At 29.0% G+C, this 18,001-nt stretch overlaps 2 protein-coding genes across 2 annotated transcripts in view; one reads left to right on the plus strand and one right to left on the minus strand.

Annotated features, from left to right (window-relative positions):
- Window positions 1-4,265: 4,265 nt before the first annotated feature.
- LOC100164401 (probable E3 ubiquitin-protein ligase HECTD2) overlaps window positions 4,266-18,001 on the minus strand; it is a 17,604-nt gene continuing 3,868 nt past the window's right edge. The window contains exons 3-14 of the mRNA XM_001945592.3: window positions 17,796-17,950; window positions 17,501-17,603; window positions 17,341-17,430; window positions 17,201-17,265; window positions 16,325-16,480; window positions 9,044-9,192; window positions 8,594-8,919; window positions 6,739-7,128; window positions 6,048-6,122; window positions 5,260-5,454; window positions 5,007-5,122; window positions 4,266-4,877 (exon numbers count right to left, since the gene is read on the minus strand). Coding sequence (XP_001945627.1) covers window positions 4,613-4,877; window positions 5,007-5,122; window positions 5,260-5,454; window positions 6,048-6,122; window positions 6,739-7,128; window positions 8,594-8,919; window positions 9,044-9,192; window positions 16,325-16,480; window positions 17,201-17,265; window positions 17,341-17,430; window positions 17,501-17,603; window positions 17,796-17,950 — 2,085 coding nt within the window. The 3' untranslated portion in view covers window positions 4,266-4,612. The remainder of the gene's footprint in view (window positions 4,878-5,006; window positions 5,123-5,259; window positions 5,455-6,047; window positions 6,123-6,738; window positions 7,129-8,593; window positions 8,920-9,043; window positions 9,193-16,324; window positions 16,481-17,200; window positions 17,266-17,340; window positions 17,431-17,500; window positions 17,604-17,795; window positions 17,951-18,001) is intronic.
- LOC100572289 lies at window positions 9,908-16,240 on the plus strand. Its single transcript, XM_016808263.2, has 2 exons — window positions 9,908-10,229; window positions 14,738-16,240. Exons 1-2 carry the CDS (start codon window positions 9,991-9,993, stop codon window positions 16,152-16,154), a joined length of 1,656 nt encoding a protein of 551 aa, XP_016663752.1. The 5' UTR covers window positions 9,908-9,990; the 3' UTR covers window positions 16,155-16,240.

Genomic DNA, 18,001 nt, shown 5'->3' on the forward strand with positions numbered 1-18,001 from the left:
GATTTTTGGTGTAACGCTAAAACAAATGACCGTAGAAACATGACATTTTTACTGGTTGTTTATATTAGAATTTTCTATACACGATAAAATTTTCATAATACAGTAAAACTTCCGTTAACGGTCACCTCTATGTAGCAGTCAATTTTTTTGGTCCCGTCGAGTGTATCCTAGTGTTATTCTGCCTCTGTAGGACGGGCACCTCTAAATAGCGGTTATTATTTATAGTCCCTTCGGTGACCGTTATATGGAAGTTCTACTGTATTGTAATGTTTTTTGAACTGTTAATGAACATTTCAGTTTCCAATTTTTTGTTTCTTTTCTTCGAATGTCAATACAATTTTATCTGTTGGGTAAAAAAGCTTGAAAATGTAATAAAAGGCTACTGATATATTGTTACAATATCAGTTGAAAAATATTAAAAATACACAGTCAAAATTTTTTTTACAAGCATATTTTAAAGTTCGAAGTTTAACATAAATGAAAATGTGCAAATTATTTGTGTTAGAAATTGATAAAAATTTTCCTTTTTATATCTAAGATTTAAAAATTTAATACAAGATTCCTCATAAGTTTGTCTAATTTTATAAAAAAAAAAACTAAGCGATTTTCTTATTTTGTTGTTATTCAAAAACGAATAACTGTAGTCTGTAGATACATGAAAATTTCACTGAATGTTTATATTTTCATTTTTTATATACCATAAAATTTTGAAAATATTTTGACTCATTTTGAGCCGTTTATGGACAATTTCAAATTTTAATTTTTCATAGTTTTTTTTCTATAAATATTGATAAAATTTTATTTGTTGGGCCAAAAAGCATTAAAATTTAATAAAAGACTCCTGATATATATTGTTACTATAGCAGTTGAAAAATATTCAAAATACATAGACACAATTTTTTTTTTATAAGCATTTAAAGTTCAAATTTCGACAAAATGTATCAAATTTAAAATTTAAAAATGTATAAAATGTACAACTTTTATAGCTAAGGATTGAAAATGTATAACAAGGTTCAACGTAAATTGAGTAAATAAATATATAAATTACTTTATCCACAATAATAATATCATCTAATATAGGTACTTAGTAATACCTATATCATAGGCTGACTGACGTCTTCGATGAGAATCATTTTTTTTATACAATGATATTAATATATCATTGAATTCAAATATTTTAACACCATCCATTACAGTGACCCACTTGTAACCTACTGTACCTATAACAGAGCGACACCCACTTGCCCATCTTTATTAATATTTAGTCGCTATTCGAAATCGTCAATATTTCAATAGTATTTTAATTATTTTCTAAAAATATTTGTATGTATAGGTATTTGAATAAAACGACGACGACGACATTTCAAATTCACCGAGTTCTAAAAATAAACGAGTTTATCTACTATCAGTATATTGCGCTCCTGTACAACGTAACCCGTTATAGGTAATTCTATTAAGGTACCTATTCTTGGTATTATCAAATATTTACAATTTGAATTTTTGCAGTCGATATACTCGATAGTAGTTGTTGTCTATTGGCGATTGAAATTGATAAGATGTAACGGGGACGCTGTGTATCATTTATATTATGTTATTTTACGTATTCCCCGTTACAGATCCAGCCCCCGCCGGCCAGATAATTGATAAGCTTTCAATCGCCAATTCGACTATTCGACATTCAATATCAAGGGCGTAATTAGGGGATAGATCCCCCCGAAACTTTTTTTTTACTGCTAACATTTTGATCAAAGTATCGATAATGACCATTGTCACCATTCATGTTTGCTAAAAACGTATATCCCCCCCTCAAATTAATTCCTAATAACGCCACTGTATTCAGTATTCGTCTAAGATATAAGTGGTAACATCGTGTTCTGTGGGTACTATAATAGAAATAAACTGTTTTCTATAATTTAAATATTATTATATGTGTTTTTTTAGATTCTGAGCGGAGCGTCGGGAATAAGGATAAAAAAATTAAGGAAAAACGGGAATTTTTACGCAAAATCGGTTTTTGACCAAATCGATTTTGGTTTTTGGTGCAACTCTAAACCAAATGATCACTGAACTATTTAGTTAGGTTAGGTTAGGAACTATTTAGTTCAGTGCAAATTATCGCATTTTTTATACATGTTAAAATTTTCAAAATACCCATTTTGATTGGTTTTTAACTGTTTAAGGATATTTTCAGTACATCTTGTCAAACTTCAAATGGTGGTAAAAAATTGTGCCTATGTGTTTTTAATATTTTTCAACTGCAGCTGTTGTAATAATATATCAAGAGCATTGTATTACATTTTCAGTATTTTCACGCTTTTTTACCCAACGTGGCAACATATACAATTTAATTAACATTAATAGAATAAAAAAAACTAAAAAGCCAAAATATTTGGAAAATGAAAATGTTCGTAAACAACACAAAACAAGTCAAAATATTTTGAAAATGTTATGGTGTAAAGAAAATGCTAATATAAACATTCAGTAAAAATTACATGTATCTACGTTCATTTTTTTTAGAGTTACACTAAAAACCAAGATCGATTTTGCTAAAAACCGATTTCGCGTAAACATTCCCATTTTTCCTTAATTTTATTTTGTTTTTCCTGGATTTTTTCACTTTTGACAAATTGTCCACTTCGCCTCACCCAAATGACGCCGCTGAACAGTTAAGTAGGTTGGTAGTTGTAATATTCTATGGTACTATAACTACTAGTTTATTATGTAAGTACTTAATTATTACAATTTATTCATTAAAAAAAAAAAATAGTTAAGTATCTTAATTTTTCTTAGGCAATATATTATTAGCACTTTATGATCGCACATAATTTACTACATATTTAACTTGTCAGTTGGATAAATGGCAACAGCAGTATGTATTTATAAACAGTTGAATGTTTAATAAATAAAACACATAAATACAAACGTGCGTTGTTTACAATTCAAAGAATAATATTCGTATATGTTTTATTTCAAGACTAGCTGATGTAAAGTATAACCTAGAGATTTCTCAGATGTACGATATTTGTTGATTGAACTAATTAAATAATTAACAAGCATATAAATGTATTTGCATAAATTTTTAATAGACAATTATACTATATAGCAATATAGAGGAACCTATATTTAATAGCTGGCGTATGGACTATAGCCTATATGTAAATAATACTTTGTTATCAGTACTGGATCTAGGGGGGGGGGGCGATCTAGGGCCCATGCACCATGCCCCGAGAGCGGCTAATCATAGAGGGGCGCAAATTTCAAATTTTAAACTCATAAATCATGTAGCATAGGGGCGCTAATATTATGTTGTACCCCGGGCTACATAATTTGTAGATCCGATACTGTTTGTTATAGTGAATGAGGGCTCAGTGGAAATATAAAACATAAATACAGGCGCGGATTCAGGGGGGGGGGGGGCTATGGATGCTTGGGCATCCCCTGTCGTCTAAGCCACTAATAAAATAAATTTGTATAATAATCTAAAATATAAAGGTGTAACCATTTTTTTTTTTAAATTCTGATCGGAGCGATGTGTGGATGATGTGTTTTTTTTAATTTTTTTAATTTTTTTCTTTGTTTCTGTCATCGCCGTATTTGGGGAAGCTTCGATTTTCTTCAACAGTATCTCGATCGATGGGAAAGTGAATCTAGTTGGTTCATTCAGAAGGTTAAAATTTAAAATTATATTATTGTTTTGAACATTTATAGTTTCCAATTTTATAAGTATTTTTTTCTATGAATGTCAATAACATTTTAAAGTTTGAAAATGTATTATATATTGTTACAGTTGAAAAATATTAAAAATGCAGTCACAATTTTTTCTTTTAAGTATTTAAAGTTCATATGTTGACAAAATACATAAAAATCACGAAAATGTGCAAATTATTTTGAGTTAGAAATTCATAAAATTTTTTATTTTTGAATCTAAAATTAGAAAAATTAATACAAGATTCCTCATAAGTACGTATGTCTACCTTTATCAAAAAAAAATATCTACCGGAAAGTTAAATTACATTTTTATATCGTTGTATATTCTCTCGATTTCTCATGTAGGCATGAGTAGGCATGTAGCGATTTTCTTATTTTTTTGTAATTCAAACACGAATACTTATAGATATACCTAAAATTTACATCATATATTATAACATCTTATCAATTCCCATACTTGATAAAATGTACAAAATATTTTGAGTCGTTTTGAGCGGTTTACGGACATTTTAAATTTTAAACGCTCAGAACCGTTTTTCTTATACAATGATATTCTATCATCAAATTCAAATTTAACATCATCCATTACAGACTATACAGTGATCCAATTGTAACCTACTGTAAAGCAAAGCGACACCCACTTGCCTTCCTTTTTTTTGAGCACCCCCTGTTAAAATCTTCTGGATCCGCGCCTGCATAAATATAGCACCTATTAATACCTAGCTACTATTTATTTAGTCTAAAACTGACTAAAACAATCGGTTGAAACTTAATTTTAATTAGGTATTAGGTATTTATGTACCTACATACCTACCTATTTTATTATATATATGTAGTAGGTGCCTACTAATATGTAATAACTTTACTAATTGACAGTAAGTAATAGTACCTATACTATACATTATTATTCCATTCCAAATCCTTCAGCGTTTAGTATGGCCGTCACCAGTTTCTCCTTAAGTTGATCGTGATCTGGATATTGGGGTAACACTAACTGATTAAAACATGTATGCGCTTCGGGCAAGTAATCAGATCTGTTGGGACCTCTAGTTATTTTGAAATTCATGTCACCCATACCACCGACTGGCACGCGGTCGCTTCCAGTGACAAACAATAAGAATTTACGCTTTTGATCGTCCGATAACGAATCGATAACATTCCAAAAGATGCTATAAATAAATAAAAACATAAATTATATAATATAATTGCTTATAAATTTTAAATTTTAATTTCAGAGAGACTAAAGTCGATCATATACCTAATATATCTATGCTATAACTGTACACCTAGTTACTCACCTAATAATGTTGTCGTCCGGTCGATATCCATCGTATTCTGTGGCTTTGCGGAGTTCGTGCAAATCTAACGTGTCCGTGCCGCAGACCAACAATTCGACTTCTTCTGGTCTCAGCATCTGCGCAACAATAATATTATATAATATGACTATTTCTCATTCTCAAGGCAGCCGATAACACATTTTAAACGAAGCGAATAATATAAATTAAAAATATATAATATAATAATATTGTATATTTTGGCTGGAGCACTTGCAATTAAAGCGTTGGAGGCGCATACGCTGTGAAATCCGAAGTAAAATGCACGGAACTGTTCGTAAATGGATAAATTCAGTACCCAATTCAAGTACAAGTTTATATACTCTTCACGACTTTCATTCGTAACTGGTATATTTTCTCCGTTTGGTTTTAGTTTGTGCGTTTTGGGTGTTCTGTGTTCCTCTAATGATACCTATTTATAAACGTATATGACTTAAATAGGCATTGTGCAGTATTCGTGTGTTGTTTGTATATAATATTATAACGTATAATATAGTAATATAGTATATATCATATATATCGATATAGGATTATAGGAAGGTATCTATAGTGTACGTAAACATTTTAAACTTCAATTACAAATGCTCACATAACATTTATATTATTGACCCTATAAAGTATAAGTTATAATAGTTATAACTAACTAATAAGGAGTAAGGGCTATAATATAAAAGTGGCGACTTTACGGGGGGAAGGCTCTAATCAATATTATATTACTATATAGTAGGTATCTGGTATACGGATATACTACATATGTAGAATATGTCAAATGTAATATATGTCAAATCAAAATTAGTGAATAGTGGTAATTACAAAAAAACGAAAACACTGTATAATAAGTTAAGAATAATTTTCCATTATCCTTTTTCTATAATCCTACATATCTAAATTAAATATCTACAATATTGTTATTTATTGTATACCTAAATCATATAATATGAAACATTTAAGAAAGAATATAGGTAATAAATAATAACTATAAATAGGTAGGTAGATAGTAGATACCTGAAATGTAAGTCCCATATCTTCTTCAACATTTCCCTCGTATTCAAGTAGATGTTTTAAGCCACTGGCTACATCCTAAAATTAAACCTTCGCAATCAGGATAAATTATAGGTATATATTAATTAATGTAGTACCTATAAGCCTAAATAATGTTATTCAAAAAATATAAAAAAATGTTTCTATTACTTATATTTTTATTTACTATGCAGTACCTATGCACAATTCAAATTTTGCTTTTTTATGCTATTTATTTATACCATGAACTGTTTTACGGTACACCACTTAACCGCTTATATCAATATTGAGTTAGAAGTGTTTTTTATTTAGCTAATGCAACACAGTCTGACGACTGACATTCATTACAAACATTTACAATAATAACCTGCTATAATGATTATTGATGATTGATGTGGTACAATTTATCTACTATACAACAGATCAAATTCTCAGATTTCTTAATGATTATTTTACCCAATAACTGAAGACGTCTAGGATTTTTTTGAGAAAAACTTGAAGAATTTCTGGTTTGAGATTTTTGAGATTTGTTTAATATTTATTAATACCATTATAAGTCTTTCCATGGTCATTATTGATCGTAGAATTTAGAATTCAGAACTTAGGAGTTTTCACATGAGATTTAATTTTGTAATAAATGTGTATAGTGGTTACATATAATATATTATACACTGACTGGCATGATCTCGTTCAAGTCGTCTAACGTGGGATTTTCGACGACGCCCACTCTGTCGTCGTTGACAGTAGGCACGACTGGTGGCGATAACAGTTTCCTGTAGCAAATTCCTGGAAAACTCAGGTCCAGTATAATGGAATTATACACTGCCAGGCCCATCAATACACCAATGAGATTGTATTCGCGGAGGTTCGTGTGGTCCGTTTGCCCGGTGCTGAACCAGTAGCACCGCGAGTGCGAGTAATACACGAACATTCCGTATTCGGCGTGAAATATTTCGCGAATTAGAAGTAAAAACCATTCCTTTGTTAGACCACCCATGTCTAGTCCTGGTTCTCCAGCGAATGTCACTTTTAACTTTTTCTTTAAATCCTTCTGTTTGAAAGCAATCTGCAACACAGTCGTCATTTAAGTATACCGATATCACCTATTACCTACCTATTTAATAATAATTAACAGTTATTATATATTATATAGTATGTTCTTTCCTATATACTATTGTCTAGAGTAATCAGGAAACTTTCAGTTGGCTGTCCCAATTGTTTAATTTCCTTAATTATTAATAAATATTTTTAAATCTGAGAAAAAGTCCAAGTATATACTTTTTCGCCTGACGCCTAGCCGTATTTATAAGCTAAACTGTTCAAGCAAAGAAGTATTAAAATATTTAATTTTATTATATTTAGGTAAAAATGCTTAAAGTACTGGTTTTTGTGTTATTTTTAAAACAATTTGCAAATTTACACATAAAACTTTTGAGGTACTGTCAAAAATATATAGTTAGTAAATTTTAATAAGATATTAAGTTGTTCTAGCTGTTTTAGGACCATACGCGACAACGAATTTATTTTTTACAGATATCTACAAGCGATTTTTTTCAGTTCAGAATAAGAAAAAGATGTCAGTACATTTAATAAAAATTACTGCACAAATCTCCTCTCCCTTGACACGGAAATATAATTTAATATAAACGAGTTGGTATCGCGATTTAAGATACCTAGTACTATCTTAAATCGTGGTTGGTACCTATGTTGTATTTATTTAAAAGTTTATGGTTGCTAACCGATTTATACCTACTTTTGATTTTTATAAAGTGGTATATTATTTAGTGTTTAATTTTTAGTCCTTATATTAAAAAAAAATTATCTTATAATAAATCATGGTCAAAAAAATTAAAATTATAACGAACAATTAATTTCAAAACTAAACATGAAAGTATGAAACATGAATTAATTTTATTTAACAAGGAAGGAACATACGTTGGTTATTTTCCGGACTCTGATAAATCAACATGTACATACGGATATACCTACGTCGGAAATACAAATTTAAACAACCAAAACAAAATAAAAACGTAAAAAAATAATAATTGCAGCAATAGAAGTAGGTAAGTATAGTATAGGTCATCATTATAATTTTTAATTAAACAAACTAGCTCTTATTATAGGAGTATAAATCTTAAGTGATTACAAATTTGCATTCTTTAACTGTTTACAATAACATTTGAAAAACAAACAATATCTAGTTAAAAGTTAAAACATTCAAAATAATTTTGATTTTTTTATTAATGAATAAATAAAGTGAATATATAGTTACGTTACACAAAATATCATGTTATAATATATAGAATAAATATATACCTAACAATATAACATAATATTATATTGTATAAGAATAATTTTATTCACCTTTAAATAGTTATATTAAGTTTTATAGAGCTATATGATGCAAGCGGGTGTTTTCTCAGAATAACAACTGGAAATATTTAAAATGGAATAGAGATGGAAAATGTTTTATTGTGATTCATGCGAAAAAATGTTATGTTTTAATGATATAAAAATATATTTTTTTTTACCTCATTTAATGAATCCTGTACCAAATGTGATCTTCTGACATTTATATTTAAAAAGAATATATCGATATTAGGTGTCTGCCTTCTTGCAACCTTAGATACCAATGATTTTCTAGCATTTAGAATCATTTGCTGTTCTGAATCTTTAGTGAGTATGATCCTTTTTGCAACAATGCTCAGAATGAATGGATATTGGCAGTAAGAAAAACATTCGTACGGGCCTAAACTTTGCCAATTGTAATAATCACGCATCAGATCAATATGATCCAAAGCAGAATTATATAATTCAGTAAAATGTAATAGTTCGGTTCCTAATTTGTTGGCTGCATCTGGAAAACATTTCAAGTAACTCTAAATATTGTGTTTTTAATCAATTTAATATTATTAATATTTATTAATTAAATATTTTAATATATCAGTAAAACTATTAGGATAAACACGTTACAAACTTACTTATTAATGCTAAATTTTTGGTTGCTGATGGTATCCACCACAGTGTTTTTCCTAAAGGTGGTAGAGATTTGTCATTTGGAGAAAATTGCCGTAATGTTATAAATTGCATAATATATCGTATTAATGATCTTAATTTATCCAGTTCCAATCTTAATACAAATATATCATTAAAAAATAAATTAAGATAGAGAATACCATATTTAGGTTAAATCAAAATATATATATTGCTTGGTAAAATAAATGTAGGTACGCTTATCTTATCTAGATACTTAAATTCAATTAGATTTACTTTGGCAAATTGTATTAAATTATTAGGTATTATATTTATTTTTTATTTCTAAAGTATTTTTTTTTAAACATAATATTGTATTATTTTATTGATTTAAAAGTAAATAACTGAGATCGATTAAAAAGCCACAGTCAATTTTTTTATTTTGTTGTTTATAATTTGTATACATAACATTTTAAATTAAATATGCACTGTGTCATATTTATGAAAAATTTTAACAAGTATTCTAGTTGTAAGTTATCTTGCTTCAATTAAAATTAAAAATAAGACTCATATTCTTACATGATATATTATATCTATACAATGTATAGTACTTATATAATGGTCAATAAATAATAAATAGAGACTTTAATATAAAGACCAACTTTATTAAGGTCATTCAAAACCGTACATTTTTAATATACACATTGAATTTATATATTTATTATTTTCCATGACCGCTATAATATTTTCATTTTATAATATTAAATACCTAAACACCAATATTATATATCGCAATGTAATTTCTTCACTACCGTATTGCATAATATTGCTGACAGCGCATTTGACTGAATGCCTACTTATATCCCTACGTAGACTATTAATATTATCATTCAATTCCCGATACAGTCTGACATTCGACATACAATTAGACAGTAAATTAATTGAAAGTGTCATCATGAAGTTTTTATTGTGTTTTTATTTAGTTTGTGCCGTGGCAATAGCCAAACCAATGGATGAAGCCAAAAAATCAGGAGAACTATCTACGTCGCTTAGCACGAAAAATGAGACTGTAATATCGAACCACAGAGTAGAGCGTAATGATAAAATACCTCCAATAGTACAGGTTTCTTCCGAATTAAACGACAATAATAAATCAAAAACTGACGAAATACAATCTGCAGATGATAAGCAAAGGTAATTATTGCTATACATAAAATCTAATACATTTGTTATAGTTATATTTGGTAGGGATATGTTATATATTATATAGGGAATATTATAACTATCTATTAAAATTCATAAATTTGAATATAAAATTCATTTGCTGACATTTATTAATAACTGTAGGTACTTATAGTAGGTATACTAAAATACTTCATATAGAAAATAGTTATATAATATATTATTACTTATTAATATAATATTAGTATCGCAGACATTATTTATTTATATTTTATAGTCTCCATCTACTTGGGCACTATTGGCTCTCGAAATACCCTGAAGGTTTTAGTTTATTTTACAAAATAAATTTAATTTGCATTTATTTACATAGACGTTAAGTGTGTTTGAGATTTTGGGGGTTGAAGATTTTGTTGTATAAACATTTTTATATATTCCTGTGGTGAAAATCTACAGGTTTTTTTTTTGATGGGGTTATAACTGTTAGGAAGGGGCTTATACCCGCAGCCTCCATCTATTTGTGCCTATGATTATCAATGTACCTATATATAATTTATGTGTTAATACATACACGCTCACAGAGGCGTGCTCAAGAATTTTAGACTCTGAGTGGAGCAATGAATGTATTGATCTTACAATGATGTGTGTGTTTTTTTTTTTTTTATCTTTTTTGTGTTTGTGTACACGATAAGTAGTCGAAATAATGCTTCAATTTTCAACTTCAGTATCTTGTTCGATGGGAAAGTGAATATTGTTGGTGCATTGGGGATTTTAAAATTTAAAGGTCCCAAAAATTTTCAAATGCATCATGAAAAACAAAAGAAAAATTAAGGAAAAACGGGAATTTTTACAAAAAATCGACTTTAGATACATGACATTTTCACTGGTTGTTTATATTTTAATTTTCTATACATGTATTCGTGCACGATAAAATTTTCAAAATATTTTGATTTGTTTTGAACTGTTTAGGGATATTTTCAGTTTCCAATTTTATTAGTTTTTTTTTCTATGAATGTCAATAAAACTTTATTCGTTGTGTAAAAATACTTGAAAATGTAATACAAGGCTCCTACTATATTGTCACATTAACATTTGAAAAATATTAAAAATCCTTAGCCATAGTTTTTTTTATAAGCATTTAAAGTTCAAAAATTGACAAAATATGAAAAAATCACGAAAATTAGCAAATTATAAGAGTTAAGAATTCATAAAAATTTTTCTTTTTAAATCGAAGATTTTAAAATGTAATACAGGATTGCTTATAAGAATATTTACCTGTAAAAAAAAAATGGTCAAAAAGTGTAAAAATTGTATACAAGGCTCCTGATATATTGTTACAATAGCAGTTGAAAAATATTAAAAATACACAGGCACAATTTTTTTTTATAAGCATTTAAATATCGAATTTTGACGAAATTTATCAAATTTAAAATTGAATAATTATTTTGTAGTTAAAAATGTATAAAATGTTAAACTTTTATATCTAAGGATTCAACATTTAAAACAAGATTCCACGTAAGTAATTGATTCTGTTACCAAAAATTCTAAGAAATACATTAGCACAGTTTATTTTTATAGTCATTTTAAGTTCAAATTTGGACGAAATTACATATTAAAAAACCTAGAATAATTACTATTCTAGTTATTTTGTTGTGATTGTATAATTATTATTCGTGGATACTTGAAACTTCTAAAATATACTATTATATATCTATATGATAGTACCACGGTTTGTTGTTGATGTATATAACGCGCTATAAGTACCTAATGGATATTGTGATATGTAAAATTTGGAATTTATTATAGGTACCTATTATAGGTCAATTTTTTTTTTTAATACCATAGATGTAAGTATATAATATGTTTTATACCTAGCCTGACATACCGTCTTTGCTCAGTATCGTTTTTCTTATACAATGATATTATATCATTGAATTCAAATTTAATACTATCCATTATACACTGTCCCACAACCTACTGTACAGCAGAGCGACATCAACTTCCCCACTTTTTTTTGGGGGGGGGGGGGGGGAGGGTTGGTTTGAAATTTTTCATATACAACCCATGGTGGTTTTACATAACAATGTCGAGGGATGTTTTCGGTTTTAATTGTTCGAGCGAACGCTGTGAGCGAGTGACCACACCGGATGTATATGAAAATACAAAGAATTTAAATTAGCCATAACTTTAAAATAAGTCTGACCACCAAATTTAGACTTCCCCATCGTTTTCATCATGCTTAACTACATAGATACGTCAAAACAAAAAAAATGTTGATAAAAAAGTTTGTTCAGTAAAACAAAAAAGTTCCAAACGTAAAAATATGGTAATATATTGCGTTGTACGAATGCGTAAAACACCGATAATCATAAACTTTGTAAGGTTATAACTTACAAACATTTTTCGGGAAATTATATTTTTTGGGCTATTAATTTTTTTTACATCGTTCTTAACTAGTTAACTCATCGTAATATACAGGTTTCCGAAAAAAAAAATGAAAAATTCCCGTAGATGCTAAAATAGATATTTTGTTCCCAATAAATTATTAGATTTATATGTTAGAACATATCTTATAATTGTTAAGTGTCCAGGGGGGAGGGTTGAACCCCTCAACCCCCCTTGATCACGCCCATGTACGCTCATATTATCATATAGGTACCTAGTATATTATATTCAAGAAAGGAATAAATAGAGTTATTTTAAAGTATTCTTCAGGATCTTTTGTTCAAATAGTTCAAAATTATTTAACTGTTACGATTTACGAAACATTTTTTATATTATGTACCTATTTGTAATATCAATTATCATACATTTTAAATTGTATATATTAAATTATCTTAGATAGCCCGTTATAGGTATTATAGGTATTATAGGTATGGCCCAAGGGGGGTGGGGTCTGGACTCCCCCAATGGTTGCGCTACTGCTAGTATAAATACGTTACATTGTTACGGGCTATGACGTATATATACGTACCTGAAGGTACACACTTTGAACCACGGATACAAACAAATTATTTTTTGTGTGTGCAATATTTTTTAATACATTTATTATTAGGTACAAATAATTAGATAATATTGATGGAAAATAAAAAATTAAATACATTTAATATGAATTTTATTAAATCGCATTATATTATGATTTTTTTCTAAAACAACTATAAAAATTATAATAATCATATGCCTTATATAATGATAGAAAAACGCCATAAGAAAAAAATTATTACATATTCATATTTTTATAAAATGTACTAGAATGATACTCAGATTTGCAAAAAAAAATGTTTTGATTAATAAAATTCAGTCTTCGATACAAATATCTTAAACACGCATCTTGTATCTTGTAATTTGTATCCCGATACAGTTACAATAAGTATCGATTAGGTATTATTTAAAAAAAAATCGAGTATCTATTATCGGAATACTCAACAGACAAAACATATACATAGAATCTACCATCGCGATACTTTCCTTTTTAAGTACCTTCCTACCATAGGCGTGCGTAGCCCGTTGTGGTACAGTGGGCCAATGATACTTGAAACAAATTATTTTAGGTGTTACACTCAGTGTTCAGATTAGATAAGTATTTTTTTTATCTAGATAAAGATAAAGATAATGCAACTCAAATGTATCTAGATAGAGATAAAAGATAACTTAACTCATATTTATCTAGATAAAGATAAAGATAAATACTTTTTTATCTAGATAAAAAAAAGATACAATTATTTTTTAAATGGTTATAAATGTTGGGATATTTTAGTTGGGCACTAGGAACATAATAATAATAATGATATAAATAAATGTATCTAGATGAATTTATTTAGATTAGTAAAAAAATTATCTAAGATGAACGTTAAGATACCTTGTAACTATTTATCTGGATAAGATAAAATATGACTGATGAACAAATAATTATCAAGATATTCATCTCAATAAATTTATCTAGATAAGTCCGAACACTGGTTACACTGTTATCTATAAAATTACATTCATTTACTCATCGGTCATCACCCACTGTTTAAATTTTAAGGTATAATATAATATATTATATATTTTTATTCATGAGTAGGGCTAGGATTTATATGCATTTGCATATTATTTTTCTCAAGTCCAAATTGATTGGTTGTGATATATGTCCACTATTTACCTTATCCTCGAATAAATAGAACCATCTTTTGTTTGCATATTTTATAGATTTAAGAGAATCTTGTTAATTTTGTTGATATAAGAAAATCAAAAATCAGAATGCTTATACCACTGAATAATACAATACAACAATTTATATGATCTAAGTTGCCATCTACAATAGGTATGGCACAACTCGCAGGGTGGTCCACGGCCCACCTGGCACACCCCGTGCGCACGCCTATGCTTCCTACCTATCTTAATTGCTTATCCCTGCCTATAGTAACTATCTATATACACCACTTAAGTAGTATATATGTAATATAAACTTTTTATGCGTATAGAATTACTACTTGTTTTTAATTGAATTCATTATTTATTATATCTTTAAATATTTTCAGACTTTCATATGATTCTACTATCAACCAGGCTAATCCATCTGCTTACTCGTCTCAATTAACTAGCATCCATAACACCGACTCGAGTTATCCAGAAAGCTTGGATAATGAGCAGTACAGATCAGCTGGTTCTGCGTATCCTTCAGAAAGATCATTCGGCCCATTAGAATCCCCGGGATTCGTATCTTCTTCATATCCATTAATGTCATACGGGTTAAGACCTGGATCATATCCATATGGATATTCAGGGTCAAATGGATTATCGGGATCATATTATGGATTGTCTGGATCATATGGGTCATCAGAACCATGTGGTTCAAACTCAGTTATTCCAACATCTTATTCCAGTTCTATCCCTTGTCAAGGTGGCATTGCCCAACAAATAATTCATAAGCCTGTTGTTACAGAATTACAAGAAGTTATTCACAAACCAATCATTACAGAAGTACAAGAAATTGTGAACAAACCCGTTTTCTCGGAAGTCCAACAAGTCATTCATAAACCACTTTTCACTGAACATATTGGTCTCGGTCCATCTTACCACGGATATCAAAAACACATTGTTAACAAACCTATCTATCATACGCCCACTAAACATTTTGTTCGTCAACCAATGTCTCACGCAGCAACCATTCACTTAGCTGATGAATATGAACAGCATGTTAGTAATGGTCACAGCATTTGTGAACCAGAGACAGGCTCTTCATACGGTTTTACGGGATCATCGTTTCCTATTCCATATGGGCCAGGAATCAACGTTGCACAACTAAGTGGGCAGTACAAATCAGTAGGCCTTAGTGATGCGCCTTACGAACCGGTATATTCATCAAGCATATCTATACCAGATTCACCGAGTTACTCTTCATTACGTGCTTCAACTCCATACGGTTACCCTTCAATGTCTTCCGCTCCAGGTTTTTACAAAAACGCCGCTCCCGGTTCAATTGACTACTCTACTCCAACTTCTTCATTTAGCTATTCTGCATTGCCGTCATATAATGGATTAGGATCAATAAGTCGTGGAACACCATACGGACAACAGATTGCCACTTTCAATACTGGTAATAATGGACCTTACAGAAGTGTTAAAGAAAGTTCACAACCTAAAGCTGCAGAACAGATTATGTACGACAAGTTCGTGCCATATACACAACAATTAAATGACAATCAACAATATTATGATAACCCACAGTTTCAACAACAATTCTCAGGATTCCAACAACAAAAGGGAAGGAGCAACGAAGATCCAAAACAAATTAAAATGGATGTGGACGCTATCGCTAAGCAAATTGAGAAGAACCCTGAAATGAGGAAACAATTGATAAAAATAATAACAGAGAGTATTTACGTTGGTGACCAAATGACACAATCCAATAAGAATCAACAAGATACAAAAATACAATCATTGCCACTAATATAATATGATACAACTGATGTTTATAATTTAAAAAAAACGATTATTTTGGTTATTTATAAAAAAAATAATAAATTAACCAAATTTTGAAATATGTTTTAAACATTTTTTTAAATATTAATATTAAGATTTAATTAAAATGTTAAGTAGGTATAGATTGAGAATCAGGTACTTACATTCTGAACCAATGAACCAATAGTTGGTGATCATCTTTGCTTAATTGAGCAATATAGTTTAATAAATGTGCAAATATTGGTGCACTTGATTGAGTTCCAAAAACTGGACATTGTAGTAATACAAATAAAGCTCTGACTTCATCTTTCTCGTAAAGACTAAACAAAAATAGGTACATTTTTAATTTAATATTAAAAATTTAAAAAATTTGAAAAAAATGTTATGTTATCATAAATTAATAAATGTATTATACAATAGATAAGCATTGTTGGTGGAGCTAGGGAGGCACGGGAGGGTTAAGCCACCCCAAATATAAAATTGGTACACCCCGGTTAATTTTAGTATTTTAAATATAAGTTATATTTTATTCAAGTAAATAATAAATAGCTTATTAGGAAAATGAAGTGCTTCAGCCCTTCAAAATAAGATTATCAAGCTCCGTTTATGATAGGCATGCTTGTTTATTGTTTTAACTCTAAGAATTATTCTTTTTTATTTCATAAAATAATCTAAACTATTTTACTAAAATATGAACCATTTTAAGTTTTAACAAGAACTTTGGACATACAATTAATAAAAAAGCGCTTTTATAATAATATAATCTAATATCTAAATAATCTATAATATATCTTAATAAATAATAATTAATAACTATGTATACTCCGGCCCACGAGAGTCCATACGTAAACCTGCGCATTCATATAGTAATACGTGACGTCTGTTTTCTCCCACCATGATGCCATTCCCACTATTCGGCAACGTGCCGATGCGCAGTGACGGACGCGTTCTGACATATGGACTCTCGTGGGCCGGAGTATAGGTATCTATATGATACTATATATTTTATTTATAATAACAGTAGGTATGAAAATTCTCACTTTTTATTATTTTCTAGCAATGCATTGATTATTGACTTTAAAACTGTTTTATGAATTCCACTAGACTGTAATAGTTAAATAATTTACAATTTGTAGATAGGTAAATATGTATAATTAAAGGTTTTAATTAGATATAATACCAAGTCCTTGAGTGCATCATTTATAGCGTAGACAAATTCTAAATGAAGATCAGGGTCATCTAGTTTAGCTCCAGATTGATTTGGATTAACCTGAAAATTAGACATAGGTACAGTAAAAAAGAAAATATTACACCAAACCTTATAATATAAATAAAAATACCTTAAAAAGTGCACAAATCTCGCTAAATGAATTGAACAACCTCATATAAAAACGCTGAACGGTCATATAATTTTCATTTTTACGAGCTTTTCGTATTTCTTGTCTAAAATACAATTTTTTATTCAGTATTAAAAATATAGATACTGGACTACTGGAGTGAATACTGGAAAATATATGTCTCACGGTCTGGCCGTAGATTTAAAGTTTCACGTTAACACTTTCAGGTAGTATTAAGTATTAACCCACCAATAAATTGCTTTGGATTAAATATTAATACATAAAAAAATAAACTTACAAAAATTCTTCTCTTGTTTCGTGTCTAGTTGGATATTGAGGTTTAGATTCTATTTGAAGATTTTTTTGAATGTTTCTACAACTCTGATCAATTGGATTTTGATTATTAATAGGAGGTATGGTTGGTCTATATGTTAGAAACTGGTTTGAATTGCCCTGAAAATATAATTTATGATACCTGTATATTCAGGGGCGTGCCTAGGGGGG

This window comes from Acyrthosiphon pisum, chromosome A1 (assembly GCF_005508785.2).
Source record: "Acyrthosiphon pisum isolate AL4f chromosome A1, pea_aphid_22Mar2018_4r6ur, whole genome shotgun sequence".
NCBI lineage: Eukaryota > Metazoa > Arthropoda > Insecta > Hemiptera > Aphididae > Acyrthosiphon > Acyrthosiphon pisum.